This window comes from Emydura macquarii, unplaced genomic scaffold, assembly GCF_026122565.2.
Source record: "Emydura macquarii macquarii isolate MOO-44397 ecotype Brisbane River unplaced genomic scaffold, CSIRO-AGI_Emac_v2 contig_1146, whole genome shotgun sequence".
Lineage (NCBI taxonomy): Eukaryota > Metazoa > Chordata > Testudines > Chelidae > Emydura > Emydura macquarii.
The window spans coordinates 778,081-794,312 of NW_027131283.1; the positions used below are offsets into that span (position 1 = coordinate 778,081).

Consider the following 16,232-nt stretch of genomic DNA (forward strand, 5'->3'; position numbering starts at 1 on the left):
GCTGATAGCTTGTCCTATGACAGATTTTGATTAACAACTCATATGCCACTTGGGGTCATTCAGTACATCAAACTATATTTTTAGCCTTTATGTCCAAACTGCTTGAGTACTTTCACCAAGTTGAGAGCTGTTACTTCCTGTGTATCCTAACAGCAAAACAAACCAAATTCCATAGTTTCCAACAAAGATAGGGTCTGAAATGAGAGAACTGGACAGAACAATTTGCTTTTAAAACACACTTCACGACAAGACTTCGGTAAAGAAACTCATCAACTGATGGCAATAACTGGTGCTTAATCAGGACAGAGCTTTGTTATTAAACACTTTGCTTAATGGGGAGAGTGCAAAGGAGATAAATGTTGTTTAACCACAGAGAAAATGACAAATTCTAGTCTAAGTGATGCAAGATGCTATTATCCTGAAAAGAACTTCTGAGCCCATGTGTTTGTGAAGAGATCTACTTATGAGGCCTGGGGCTCCTGCACGAGAGAGTAATATAATCCGGAGTATCCAACCACTGCCCCAGATGTGTAGGAAGACATTTATAAACACACATGTTGGAATCCATAACTGTGGATGAATGTCCAAAAAAAAATCTTCCTAAATATCCTGTTGTTTACCTTATTTGTTGTCTTAATTCCTATAAATGACTGCCCAAGAGGTACAGGTCGAAAACGACCATCAAAGTAGAATAGTCCAATGTAGGGATTAACATGTAGAAATGTGGCAACATCAAGGTAATTGGGTAACGTAGCTGAAAGGCCCAAAATCCTGATCATGCTCTGTGTAGATTCAACCTATCAAAAAATTAAAGAAATGAATTAGATATGAGTAAGTAATCTGAGTTTTATAAGTAAGAAACAGAATAGGATTAAAATTTACTTTATCAAATAAATGTAGACAATAGTGTGATACAAACAATTTATAGTTTAAACATAAAGGAGGAGAACAGGACACAGGCTGGTGGTTCCTGTCCTCTATTCTACATACTAGAAAACCACATCTCATCTCCATTAAAACATTCTAATTCCTATTCACTGTAAAACATTTGACTTTACCCAAATAAATTATTTTTTTACTGCCATAGAGAAGTTGTATCTATAGCAACAGCCACCTTTAAAAGGTCAATTGCAGGGTCTAGCTGAGAGGCTATAATTAGGCTCCCTCACTCTAATTCAGACCACAAATGTGAAGTTTATGAACCTGAAGACAATACCAAGATAACCTAACTATACCATTTAAACGTCTAATTCATTTCTAACATTGTTGTCAGTCCTCTGTACTGATAGTCAGTCTCTATTAGGAAAAAAAGTCTACTTGTGACTATATAACCACTTTTTAATGCAACGACATTACATATGAAATGTTTTGATCGGATACGCTCTCACACAAGTTTTTGTTGCACGAAATACTTCTTTTCACATAAGAGTTTGTATATTACCTGTACTTGTAGGCAGAAACCAAATATAATTTATTTTTCTTACTATTCTAGTTTAGTTTGCATAAAACTCAAAACAATCTTTAAAGTAGCAAATCATTGTAAAATAATCACTTTTTAATAGGGTAATTTGTATCATCTTCTTTACATTATGATTTTTTTTTTATATATATACACATTGATTTTTCTCCCCTCTATGATTTTTGTAAGAAGAGTAAAACTGATGCAGAAAAATACAATTACATGCATTATTTTGTTTAGGAAATCTAAGCTAAAGAGAAATCTCTGATTCTGCCTTCCATGGCAAATTAAGACAAATTTGCCAGGGGTTCTATGCAGCAGACACACAACAACTTCCATTTTTCAAAGAGAAGGCATATTAAAGTTTCTCTCATGGGAGAGTGAATTAGAGAATTTGGCCTTTGAGAAACCAGAGTGGGAGGGAATTTTCAGTATTCTCCATCATCTTCCTCACCTCATCCCTCCTGCCCCTTCATCTTTTCACATTCTTGTTGTCACATTCCAGCTAATTTCCTCTACCCTCCAGTCTCCTCACAATAAAAAACATATTTAAGACATTAAGCTGAATTTTTAAAAAAGTAGTATATTAATAAATAGAAAGAAGGCAGCTAAGACTGGAACATGATAAAAGTGTATAAAATGAAGACTGAAACAGAGAAGGCTGACAGAACGGAAGTTCGGAATCTTCACAGAAGAATAAAGGTACATTCAATTCAATTGAAAGGTGGCAAATTCAAAACCAATAAAAGAAAATACTTCTTCACACAACATGTGATTAAAATGTAGACCTTGTTGCCAAAGGAAATCATTGAATACAATAACTTAACAGGATTCAAATAGGATACTTATATGGATATAACTGTTAGAGCCTAGAATGAGACCTATATATGGGGCAGATTATCCCACATCTGCCTACTGCTGGGTTCTTACATCTTCCTCTGAAGTACCTGGTTCTGAAACTATCAGAAACAGAATATATTGGTATATGTATAGGTTTTGCTTAAGTATGGTAATTCCTGTGTTCCTAAATCAGAACCAAAAAGATATGTACTTAGCAAATACAATGCTAACATTATTGGCATCCTCTCATTACAACTTGTTTGCTATCAATCATCATGTAATATGTTGTAATTAAACATAGGAGATAAACTCTTCAAGACATGCCTCTTGTTATTTGCATATCTCTAAAGCACATAGCACACTTCTGTGTAGCTAAATAATTGTTAAACAGTAATAATATCTCTGCACTTCCAATCTTTCATCTGAATGTACCTCTGTCATCTATTTTTGGATGTCCAGTTTCCATTTGAAATTCTCTCTCTTTTCAAAACTGAACTTCACACCTTTCCTTCTCTATCTCTTTTGTCAACGCTGCCATTTTTTCTGACAGAATCTGATACTTTCTGCACTTCCAGATGTCACTTAGGGATGATAGAGCCTTGTTCATGCCCTGTCTATGCTGGCCCTCTCTTTGCATGTCCTTGCTGTTCTAAATCCCAAAAGCTTTCCTTATCTATGGCCTGGCTATATCTAAAAATTTGATTGGTCTAGCTACATCAGTCAGGGCGAGGGAGGGGGGAGATTTGACACCCTGTGCAATCTAGTTAGGTTGACCTAATCCACACTGGTCAAAAGAAGAATTCTTCCATTGACCTAGCTAGCACTTCTTGGAGAGGTGGACTAAATACATTGATGGAAAAACCTCTTCTTCTGTCAATGTAGGAAGAATCGACACTATGGCAACAGTGGCACAGCGGCAGAGTCATAGCTGTGCTGCTGTATCCACTGTAGTGTAGACATACCTTAAGTACCATTTGATAGATGGATTTTTTCAGTTGGTACCTTTTAGGTCTTCCTCCAGCTGCCCAATGGCACATTTGCTAAGGCAAAAGTTAGGTAAATCTATACAGAAAAAAAAAGATCTGAAAGGTTTTTAAAAAATAGTGTAGATGTTCAGGCTTGGACTGGAGCCCAGACTCTGAAACCTGGTGAGAGGGAGTGTCTCAGAATTCAGTGTGACGTTCCTTCAGTGCAATCTGGACTAGTGAATTGTTGTGTCACCCCAATCTCCCACTCCTGGGGCCCGTCTTACTCTGCTTTGTTTTGTGAACTCCCACTCCTGGATAGCTCTCACACAGCGACCAGCAAATACCTTGCCCTCCAACTCAGTAAGTGAGTGTCTCTAGCCAGCTATACATGGGATTGTGCAATGGTATGACCCCAGCGAATATCCCCAGTCCTAGATGCGAGCCTAGGAACCTCCATCTTACAATGCTCAGTACTGCCCACGGAACACTGCAAGCTCATATGTTCGTCAATTTAAGAAAGAAATTGATATGCACCAGCCTTGTCGCTTTAAATGGAATTTCTAACACACCTTAAACCAAATGCACTGTTTTAGGTAAAATAAACAAACAAATTTATTAAACTATAGAAGGATTTTAAGTGATTATAATTCAGAGGAAAGCATGTCAGGTTTAGTCAAAATAAACAAAAAGCCAAACACATTCTAAACTAAGTTTAACACATTCAGCAAATATGCAAACTCAGATGATTCTCACCACAGGCTGACTGACTTCCTTTCAGCCAGGCTCTCCCCCTGGGTCAGCACTTCTGTTGCTTGGTGGTGTTCGTAGATAGAGGTGGAAGCAAGAGAGAATAGCAAAATGTCTCCCCTTTTTAAAATGTTCCTGCTCCCTCTGGGCTTGACCCCACTTCAGGATGAGGTGACAAACAATGTCCTTGTATGGTTTCCTCCATGTCCTGAGTCACTGAAGTCCTTTGTTGATGTTTGGCCAGTGCTTTGTTCCTGGAATGCAGAGCTGAGTTTGTTCTATACAAGCCTTAATGTGGTGCGAACTGCTCCTCTGCTCAGAGAGTCTTCCTTGGATAGGTTTTAAGCCATGAGACACCTCTTTGGGGTTATCACGATTGAGTTTTCACTTAGAAGAGCTATATTGTCAGAAAAATCTAAATTTTGTAGTGTACTGTTATATCATGTGATGTCTGACTGATTTTTTTTTTTTTTTTAAATAGTGAAGTCATTCGGAATACCAAACATGAAAAATGAAAGAATGTACCCTTATTTGATAGCAGTATTTACGTTAAACCATTTGCTCACGTCTGCGTTTACATGAACTATGTATGCTGTACCTTGATGACAATTAGTGTTATTGGTATACTATAACATTTCAGCATGTTCTGGAGTGAATTGTGATGGAGGCCGTCATATGCTTTCTGAAAGTCTACAAGTTTATGGTAAATGGTTTTTGCTATTCGATGCTCTCTTCAATGATTAGTCAGTATGAAAATCTGATCCACACATGATGTTTTTATTCTAAGATCAGACTGCTCTTCTCTTAGCTTTGCTACAACTGCTTCCTTTATTCTAGATGAGATGATACTGCAGAAGACTTTTTCTATCACTGAAAGGAATGTAACACTTTTCCAGTTAATACGATTGCTTAGGTCATCTTTCTTTTGGTATTTTGAACATAGTGCCATTCTTCCATTGTTCTGGAGGCTTTTCCTGGTCTCATACTTTCTTGAAAACTTCAATAATTTTAACCAGTGGCCTTGTCACCACAACTTTCAACATGTCCCATGTGACTGTCTTCATCTGCAGCCATCATTTTAACAAACTCTACTCCAACTCTCAGGACCAAAATCTGGTTAGATAGCACATGCCCTATTCAGTGTTTTGCCAAGTTTTTATTTTGTCTTCTACCATTTTTACTATTTTCTAGTGAAAGTAACCATTACGCAGTCTCATGATTCCCCAATAAACACATAATATGCAGTACAGTTAACTTGCCATATGTGAGACCTGACTTTTTGATGATGTAGCTGATGCTGCACTCAGGATTTTGCATTATAGTGTGAAGAAGATTAATGTGTCGGTTGTAGCATGTTTCCTTATTTGTTGGAGGAAGAAAGTTCTTTGTGAAACCATGTGAAGACTGTCATTGACATTAAAATATTAAAAATATACTGTGAGAGCATTAAGGGTCAGTGAAGAGATGTCCCATAACTTGGTATTTCCTTGCTTTTTAGAGTTTGCATGGGATGTCACATAGACAACCTTAAATCCTTTTAAATAAAGTTGTTTATGAAAAATACTGTGTGTGTGTAGACAGACAAACTTTATATGCGCGCACATGCAAAAACTTCCTTCAAGCAGAATATCTTCCCAGCTCCCCAGAAACAAGAGTCCTTTTTTTTATGAACACAATTATCTTGCAAATGTATGAAATCAAAATTTTTTTGAATTGATATGAAAAGTATGCTAAAAGACAAATTAAGCATAAAGAACATATTAAAAACAATTATTTTGTGTACAGCAAGAAGCTTTCATTGCACTTTAATTCATTCCTCCAAAATGGCCTCTGTTGACCGTATGGTTCAGTTTAGGCAACTTATTTTGTATGTTTACACAAAGTACACTGTATATTTGGATAATTCATTTTGTGTGCATTTAAGTCTGTAAGAAAAAACATGCATGCAGCATACTGTATTTTCACTCAATAGCTATTTTATTTCTCAAACAAATTTCTTTCTTTGAACTATGCCAAGTGTGATATTTTAAACTGAAACTATATTTTTTAAGTTATGACCACCATATGAATGTTCAACTGCAGAAGAGGTTGTGTGTTGGTTCCCCCACTATCACCACAACCAACTGAAAAACACTCCCAACCCCATAGTAACTCACAAGGTTTCCTTCATATTTCCCAAACCAAAAAAACCCCAGTGCTTTGGGCACAGAAATATGACAGATTTCATCCCAAAATGTTTTCTTTTTTAAAAAGTTGTAAACCACTGAAAACAGGATCATTGTGGTCTGAACCACTACCATGTTGCTAGTGTTCTTTAATTCAAAATAACTGACAGATTTAATATAAGGATATTGGTGCTGTAGAGTGGAAGTTTCACACTAGATACCTAATTAGTCTCTCTGAAATACATGAAGGATGAACAAAGTGCCTGATTTTCTGCTGATTATGTACTATTCAAAAGAGCATCAAATGTATCTTCAATATCAGGAGAGCAGAGGACTCAATCACAGGGTGCCTTACGTAAAAACAAAGACAAAGCAAAGAAAGTGTGATGTCTTCATTAATGTGGAAGGATTAAATGTTCTTGAGAAAAGAGAGCAAGAAGGACAAGCCTCTTAGGGGACATGAAGAAGAAAAATTCCTAATGCAAAGAGAACACAAACGTGCAAACCTGTGTAGAGATGGTTACAACAAAAACAGTAACTGATCATCAAAAATACATACATACATAAGGAGAAATAGCTGTCAAGTGGTCAAAGTATACTTATAAAGTGGTGTGTTAAAGAGGGTGCTGTGACCACAATTTGGACTTGGATGATTAAGCTGTGAACATGATCCACTGAATAACACAGGGATATAGTAATATTAGCTAACTATTGGTTCTCATAGAACACTATAAAGCACCAAGGACAGAGACTCACAGATATGCACAGGGAGAACTCAAACTTAACCCTTTATTAGAGGTCACAAATAAAATCATCAGAATAAGTGGTGTTTCAGGCCTGTAGCACCACCTACTACCTTGGTTTCCTCTTCTTAGCCACCTTAGTAACTTTGACAGACTTTCATGCATTGAGTAACACCCTCTGCTTGGGGTCTAGGTTTATTAATGAGGTTTAAAAGGAAAAAAGAACAGCCACCCAGTCTTTCAAGCCAGTTCACAACTCTTTATGCAGGGTTCTTAATCTTGTCCCTGCTGCTTTCCTCTAGCAGATTTGATCTCCACACTACAGCCTTCCTAGTTAGCTGCTGTTCCCTGCAGACTTGCATCCCCAGCCCTCTGTCTAGAAGCCAAGAAGAGTCACTCTGTAGAATATCTCATGCACCTCCTGCTCCCTCGAGTCTCTCAATTTCCAGGACTTCTTAACTGAAGATTTCCTCTCTCCCCTTTGACTGTACAGGCTTCTCTCTTATCCACACAATGCCTGATTTAGTCACATGCCTCCTTGTCATGTGACACTGCTTATTTTCCATACCTGCGGAGTAGAATTAATTGTGTCCCACCTGAGGGTGGACCCATTTCCTCCTCAAGGGCCAGTCACCTTGTGAAAAGGGAGATTTTATATTCAAAAGTCTTGCACCAAGAGAAAAACATACACATACACACACCTATCTTGTGGAAGCTATCCCTACTATCAAGGGCTCATCTTTCATATAGTAAACTTTATTCTAGTTGAAGAAATGAGATCCTCAGACAAAAGGATTACTCAGTACACAGTACTAATATTGTAATGTATAGTAATGTTGTGGCAACCTCTGGTGCTATTCCTGCTGAGGTTCAATGAGGCAGGAGCCTGAGAAAACAAATACTCAAAGAAGGGCTGAGAGAACTGCACACCCATCTTCATGCTTAAAGTATCTGAAAGTGACAGTCATTAGCACCATGATTCTTCTGTTTCATATACTTTAACCCATAAAACAAAATCTCAATATCCTAAACTAAATCCACAGGTAAGTTTTTTTTGGGGAAGGGTTATTTAAATATAAATATATACACAAAACATTCATTGAAATACTGTTAATCTAGTTTAAAACCACAAGCAATACAATATTCAAAATTAAATCTGATGCTTTTTTTAAACTCATCCCTCAGTATGTCAGTTTTCTGTTCAATCAGATTTCTCTGTATAGTCAACAGTATTTAAAGTAGACACAATAGAGTAGAAGCCTGAACAAGGCATTTCATTGGCTCCATGGAGTTTGTTATGTCATAAGATTATTTTTCAGGGTTGGGGTGAGTCAGTTCACATCTTTATTATTAGCAATGATTTGATAAAGTGTATATATATATAGATTGCTACATTACAGATAATCACTGTCAGGCAAAAAAACCCTCAATCTTGACCTCAAAGAAGAAAAACAGGTAAGAGAGGTAACTATTTAAGCACTGGGTCCAAACCCCCCCCCCCCCCTCCTTCTCCCAAAGTATTCAGAGCTCTCAAAGTTGGCGGGGGGGGGGGGGGGAGGAGGGGAGGAATGGATAAAACATTGGCAGCACACTATCTCTAAAAAATCTTGCCAGATTAACACTAAATTTACACAAAACATTCCCATGTGCATAGAGGTTTTCATGTGAACTCTTAAACAGAAAAGAATCCTTCCTCTACACCCAAATAAATCTAGAGATTATCAATATAAGGCTTATTAATGAAAAGTATCGTAACTATGGAATCTGCTGCTCTACAGCGTAGAAAAAGTAATTAGAAAAGTCAATATTTACACCATAGGAATCTCAGAAAACACTGTACAGCAACTGAAGGCAAATGTTGACTTACTAGAAACAGCCACTGTACCAAACTTTCATATCAAATCAACAATACAATAAAATGATTGTTTCCTTTCTTCCACTCATGTCTCTATATTTAATACTGTGCCCTCTGCCTGTGTATAAAGATTATTTGCTCACCTCCAACTCTTTCCTAAAAATTCACGTTAGTCCGCTTGCCTTCCACCACTAACCCTCCACCACTCTGCCTTTCTACTAGTACAAAATATTGCACATTTAAAAAAAAAAAATTAAAGAACCAGGGAGCAACAACAAGTGTGCCAAACTGCTAAACAAGCCAAACTGCTTGACAGTCATATCCCTCCTCCTTTCTCAACTACTTTGTGCTTTTATATCTAATTTGAATTGAAGACTATTTGGGTCATAGGCTATTGGTAAACTCTCATGCTCATGCTTACAGGTCTATATAAATAAAATGCAATACTACTACCCAAGAGATATAATGTGCCCAAGCTAATACTGTCACGGTAATCTTAAAATGCCAGAGAAAGAAAAAGTTAATTGTAAATCCTTTACTACTCCTCCTCCTCCCCCCAGCTTTCTTTCTGCTGTGATTATAGTTTTATCCTGTGAGTGATTTATATCCAGATGAGCACTTTGTGAACTTTAGTTTTTTTCTAATGATTTAGAGACAGATTTTTAGAATGTGGAATTCAAAACTGATTGTACATTTGTGTGTACAGTTACTGTGTCTTCATTTGTAATCTCAGATAATGTTAATTTGTGTTTATATTTGCCTGTGCATGTTTTTAAAAGTCTATCAATGCTCATTTGCATACTTTATATACATATACTGCATAAAAATTCATATTTTGGTGTTCCTATGTCATTTGTTATTATTTTTATTGCAGCTACTAGAAACGGTAGTTAGAGATCATGGCCCTATTTTACTACACAGCTTGACAGTTGAAATTGCTTGAGTGTCACAAATCCAAATATTTCTAACAATAACTAAACAGTTCTCAATTTAGAATCTAAATCAGTTGACCTTGGTATTAATTTCAAGTGTGTTCTCCATTCTATCGAAACATGTCCTTGAAGAGTTTAGGCTTAGGGTTTAACGATGGAGGATGCCTTGAATAGTATTGAGCAAAAGATCACAAGTAAGAAAAATCTGCAATAAAACCTCAGCAGTTACAAGGTTTCCTTTTCACAAATAAATAGCAATCTTGTTTGTGTACCGAGTTTTCTGAAGGATTCTTTATACCGTAGTTTGATAACCAGACTGTTATAACACTTCAGAAACAGGACTGGGTCAAAGAATAAAGCTGTCTCATACATGTATCTAATTCAAAGGAAACTGCAATTCTGTGGGAAAAGTGACAGCATATCCTCTCTTCATGTATTCAATATCATAATACCAGGCATTTATATACAAAGAGATATTTGTATTAACCACCCATGGCTGAGCACCCCTCTCCAGAACTATCTGCTCTTATGCTCACACCTGATCCTTTATAAAATATCTACTTTAGTTTGTAAAATGCTCAGAGTGGAGATGTCTTTCTTTCTTAACATGCCTTTAAATCAACATCACATTGTATTATTATTATTTATTTGTATTACTTTAGTGCCTAGGAGCCCTAGCCACGGACCAGGACTCCACTGTACAATGTACAAACACAGAACAAAAAGAAGGTCCCTGAACCAAAAAGCTTACAGTTTAAATACACAAACAACATACTGGGAGACTATGGAAAGTCTACGGAAAGACTCATTTTATCTGCCTTCCAAACTCCTCATTAGACTTCATAATCTTAGCAAATTTCCACTTTCCTCCTACTAAAACACTGTATTCATAGAATGTTGATAAAATTGGAATGCATCTCTCCTGAGTCATTTAATTCTGTCACTGAATTAAACATGACAGAAATCGCTACACTTTTTACAAACTAATCTTCAAAGTATTTTTCAGACACTAGCCTAGCACTTAGGAGAGCTGGGTTCATCTCCCTGATCTGCCACACATTTCCTGGGTGACCATGGGCAAGTCACGTAATCTCTCTGTGCCTCCGTTCCCTGTCTGTAAAACAAGAATGGTACTTTCCTATCTCACAGGGGAGAATGAGCTTATGAGCCACTCAGATATTTCAGAGGGGTAGCCATGTTAGTCTGTTTTTAGCAAAACAATGAGAGTCCTGTGGCACCTTAAAGACTAACAAATTTATTTAGGTATAAGTTTTCATGGGCAGAAACCCAGTTTGTCAAATGCATGCAGATATTTCAGTAATTGAGGCTTGCTAGACAGATATCTAATCTGGATTTAAATGCCTCAGACTTTGTCATTCCTCAACCAGACTTCTGTCCTGGGCAGCTCATTACGCATCTATAAAGCATTTACTCTTATAATGCAAATTGAATATTAATATTCAATATTAATTAATTAATATTAATGAAAACTCAAGATATACAAAATGCATAGGTGCAAATTCTTTAGTTTGACTCCTACCTGAAAGGAGTCCCATAGGTATTAGTGCTGAAGCAGAACACACTCTTCTTTGTTCCATCTTGTGTTTATGGCACTCTGACAATGCAGTGATTGATATGGTCCATGCAAATGCATAGATTAGATGTAGGGCTTGTCTACATGGGAAAATTTTACCAGTTATATTGACATAATTATACAGGTATAGTTTTCCCATCTTATTCAGAGTATAAGTGTGTCTTGTTTTGGTGTAGCTTAAACCTCTTCCCAAGCAACATAAATGGAAAAAAGCCTGATAAAGGCTCACTAGCACAGGAAAATTAAGAGCAGTACTGTCAGTAAACACTCCTGAAACATGGTGTAGTCACAGACCGCTCCACAGCATTTCTCTTGGCAATGGTAGGAGACTAAAAAATGACTTGCAGAATGCAGTTAAATTTGCAGAAGTCCCTGAAATATTATAGTCTGAAATTATCTCAGTACCTGTGTTTATATTTATTCTGCCTCTGTTGTTAAAGACAGTAAGTTTGATTTTGAGGGGCTGGGGGGAAATTATTGTCAGAGCCTTCCTAGTTGGCTTGAGGGGAGGTTCATTAGAAGCCCAGATTCTTTCCCCAGTGCACTCAGGACCCACTTGTTGTACAGGCATAAATAAACCCTTTCCTGGTTACTGTGTGGCCAGTCCGCTGTACTGAATCTAGTATTCAGTAGCTAAGATAATCTAAAATCAAGATCTAACCTATAAGTAATATTTATTATTCAATTAATTTTAAAATTAAATTAAATTACATGGAAGGACAATTAAACATAGCCAACAGGTCAATAGTATGAAAACTAAAGCCCACTCCAAATTTAGAATATGGAGAATAAATATATCTATCTCTAAAATATATCTAAAATGAATGTTCGGGTTCACTGTTTATCACTAAAAAGAGCCAACATATCCGTCGTTGCATACATAGCAAGTCTGCATACACTCTCTTTAAAACTTCTAAATTTATCAATACCTAAAATTTTAAAAATTTCTTCATTTCTTTCGCTCCATTTACCTCTCGCCCCAACCACAAATCCAAGGAAGTGGATGATCTTCCCACCAGTGAGCTGCAGCACCTCCTCCTCCAACTCAGAGTAGTATGCCTCCTTCTCAATGTGGGCTGCCTCCACACTGTCAGCGTTGTCTTCCCATCTAACTGTGACATCCACAACGGCTACCACTCCTTCCTTTTCAATAATGAGGTCGGAGTTTTCTCAACTTCCCTTCTTTATTACGAAGGTAAGGTTCAATCCAAATTTTACATCCTTTATTTCCTACTTTATCAATTAGTGCTTTAACTATTCTATTATGTCTTTTAATTCTTGCTTCTTTCGTTTTTATGCACTGACCAGAGATGTGAGGAATTGTCTCTTTGACCTTACCACACCATTTAGATAACCCTTCCTCCATCTTCCATCCTCTTGCTAGACTTTCCCTGGTGGGAAAAACATTCGCTCTCGTTTGCAATGCCGCAATCAGAGAGGAGGACCTGGCCAAGCAAGAATGTTTTAAAAACGAATTACTAATACAATCATTTTAAAAATATTTAATACCAATTCCCTGACATTTTAAATTACTCCATTTTAAAAACTCTTCATCTCTCCACATTTTAGGATTAGCCGTTTTAGCGCTATATATTAAAATTTTCTCCACTAAATTTTCCCCAGCATATAAAAACGAGAAATCTATCCAGTCATCTTTGTCTCCAATATGTCTCCTCCATTTACGAATTAACATGTTTGGAATTTGGGTACTGAATTTTGTAACTGCTAGACCCCCATCTCTAGTTCTAGAACAGAATAGCCCGTCAGTTGTACACTGGGGGAGATGTAAAATCTTTTTAAGAGTGTTCCTAACTAAAACATCTAATTGATTTAACATATAAAGTGGCGGCTCGATTAAAAGTAATTCATAAAAAACTCTCGTTAAAATATAAACTTTCAAAATTATCAATTTCTGCACAGGTTTTAACAGAGCCTTACATAAACTTTCACACCAATCAACTAATTTTTCCTTAGGGGAATTATTAGCCACTCCCACCCATGGATCTATTCTTGCACCTAGATATCTTTCAGACTCACCAGGCTGAATACAATCAATTAATTCATCACCTAATCCCCATTTATCTTTTGGGTTGATAACATATGTTCCCATACTTGGGAAAATATGAAAGCCCTTTGTCTTTTTAACATTTACTTTTAAACTTCAAGTTTTACAAAACTGATTAAGAATTTTTAAATTCTTAACCATCTTCTTATAGGACCTACTTAATATAGCAATATCGTTGGCAAAGGCCAATGAAGTTACCTTTCTACCCTGAACTATAAAACCAGTTCCTTTATCTTCCAACTTATTTAAAAGAAGGTCCATAGCTATATTAAATAAAATAGGGGAGAGCGGGTCACCTTGCTTAACTCCACTCTTAATTAAAATAGGTTCTGTCTTATCCTCACCAACACTAATTTCAGTGTAGCAATCTGTATACAAATACTTTACAATATCAATAAAACTCTCTGATATCCCAGATCTCTTTAACCCCTTTAAAATGTGACCATGGCCAACCGAATTAAATGCCTTAGCAAGATCAATAAAAACAACAGCTATTTCGTCTTTATTTTTCTTGGCCCCTTTAATTAACTTTTCTAAAATTGATATATTTTCCTCACAGCCAGAGGCTGCGATAAAACCTTTTTGTCTGGGGCATAATTTAACAGCACTTGATAATCTTTTAGCTAAAATTTTTGTATACAACCTAATCCAAATCGAACCAATAGTCAATGGCCTCCAAGATGATATTTTCTTCAACTCTTGTGGATCCTTGACTTTAGGAATTAGGATCGTACGATTGCCTTTAAAACAATCTGGAATCTGTCTATTTAAAAACCAAATATTAAAAATTCTTACTAAAATCCTACTGTCTAAATTATAAATATCCCATAAATCCTTAACCTTAATTCCATCTGGTCCAGGAGCACTACTATTATCAATCTCTCTTAAGGCTTCTCTAATTTCATCAATTGATAAAGGCCAATTTAAAATTTCATTATCTACCACTTCTTTTACTTTTGGCCATCCTCTAGTATTCCCATGTCCTTCTTTACCCAAAATTTCTCTATAATAGGTTTCAATCTCCTTACCTGCTATATTACACATCGCTTTATCGGGTTCTCCCATAATGATCTTAGCCAACCTTTTCCAAATAGGTTTTGATAGAATCTAAATTTAGCTTTTCTCCCAGCATATTTTCTATTTCTATTATATTTATCAGGAGGCTTACCCACTTTTCCTCCTTGTTTCCCATTATCATTCTGTATATTATTATCTTTATTATTTTCCAAATTCTCTACATCTTCATGAGGAGAGTTCATCAATAATTTACATAATTCCTCAAATAATCCCCAACCTTCTGCTACAGTAGCAGAAGCATTTAATTGCTGTTCAATAAAATCCAATTTCTCTAAAATTTCTCTAAATACCCTTAACTGTGTGAGGGGCACATGGATTTGTAGCTCCATAAGTCTCCCCTCTTTGATCTTCCAGGGTCCACTGGGACTTGCTTCCTGAGTCAAGTGGTGTGAGTTGTCCTCACTTTTGAAACATCTCCCTGCTCCGTACTGAGGTTCCTGGTCCATTTTTCCCCACTGGAGTTGTGGCTGCCTCAGTGGGTAGAGGACCCTTTCCGCCCATCTTACTTGCAGTCCCAAGACCTTACGGAGCTGAGGTCAGAAGGCTAGGTGCAGAAGGCCATCTGCCAAGTCTGCGGAGGCTGCCTCACACACAGAGCTTGGATTTGACCCAGTGCTTTTTTGGCTGCTCTGCGATGCCTGTAACAGACAGAGGAGCCAGCAGAGAGGAGGGGACCTGGCCACACCATGGGTGCCAAAACACTATTCCGTTTCCAAGAGTGACAGAGAGGAGAGCAGCCCAGATATCCAGAACCAAAGGAGACACCAGGCTGCAGAAAGCCAATAGGAGATGCCAAGCTCAGGGTTTTGTCATAAGCCCTGTCCTCTCTCAGAGATAGGTGCCTAAATCCAGGCTGCAGGGAGGCATCTACCTCTCCTTGAAAATCAGATTCTCAGCGACAAAACCCTTTTACCTAACATCAGATTAGCAAGAAGTGCAGGGGAAAGTGGGAAGATGGGACTTGCTTGCCCGCTCGCTCTGGCCCAATGTGTAAGCTATCACTCTGTGGATAATAATGAAAAAATAATTGGGCCAGAGTGCACACATTAGAATGACTCTGTTGCCTGATGGTTAGAGCACTCAGCAGGAAGGTGGAAGGTTCAAAATCCAGTCCCCTATTCCAGTTACTTTTGTGAAAATCATTTATTCACAGTATACTAGCTTCAACAGGAGAAAGTGAAGGAGCCCCACATCAGAATATTCTATTGCCTAGTGGTTAGGGCACTCACCTGAGAGGTGGTGGATCTCAATTCAAATCCCTTCTCCTCATCAGATAGAAGGAGGATTTTAACTGGGGGTCTCCCACAACCTGGGTGAGTACCCTAACCACTCAGCTAAATGTGATGAAGGAGGTCCTGCTCTCCCACAATGCTCCTGGTATTTCATGTAAGCTTGTCTACAGGGGCTCAATCCAGTAAGTGAAGTCTGAACACTCTTTACCAGATCAAGCCTCACAGACAAATTAGTAGAAGAGTGTCTATCTTCCTCCAGTTAGTGCACTGAGGCGTCTAGCTGCCTGGCGTCGGGCTGCAGCGCACATGCTTAGAGGTAAAAACAGGCACCTAGGGAACTTTTACTGTAAAAATGTAGGCACTGAGCAAGTTTAGGGATGGATGAACAGCGGCTTTCTGAATCTCAGTGGGGCCTGATTCTGGGATTTAGGCAGTTAAATCCTTTTATGAATCAAGCCCATCAAATCATCACTGGTTTAATGATTCCTTGATTATCTCTCTGTTTTAAATTCTTTGTTTTGGGATAGAGGAAAAAAGAGTTTGATTTAAAGTATA

At 37.4% G+C, this 16,232-nt stretch overlaps 1 protein-coding gene across 2 annotated transcripts in view; it reads right to left on the reverse strand.

Annotated features, from left to right (window-relative positions):
- ASCC3 (activating signal cointegrator 1 complex subunit 3) overlaps positions 1–16,232 on the reverse strand; it is a 479,889-nt gene that overhangs the window by 257,418 nt on the left and 206,239 nt on the right. For both annotated transcript variants that reach the window (XM_067546516.1, XM_067546517.1), the window contains one exon: positions 621–797. In XM_067546516.1, the coding sequence (XP_067402617.1) occupies positions 621–797 (177 nt within the window). The remainder of the gene's footprint in view (positions 1–620; positions 798–16,232) is intronic.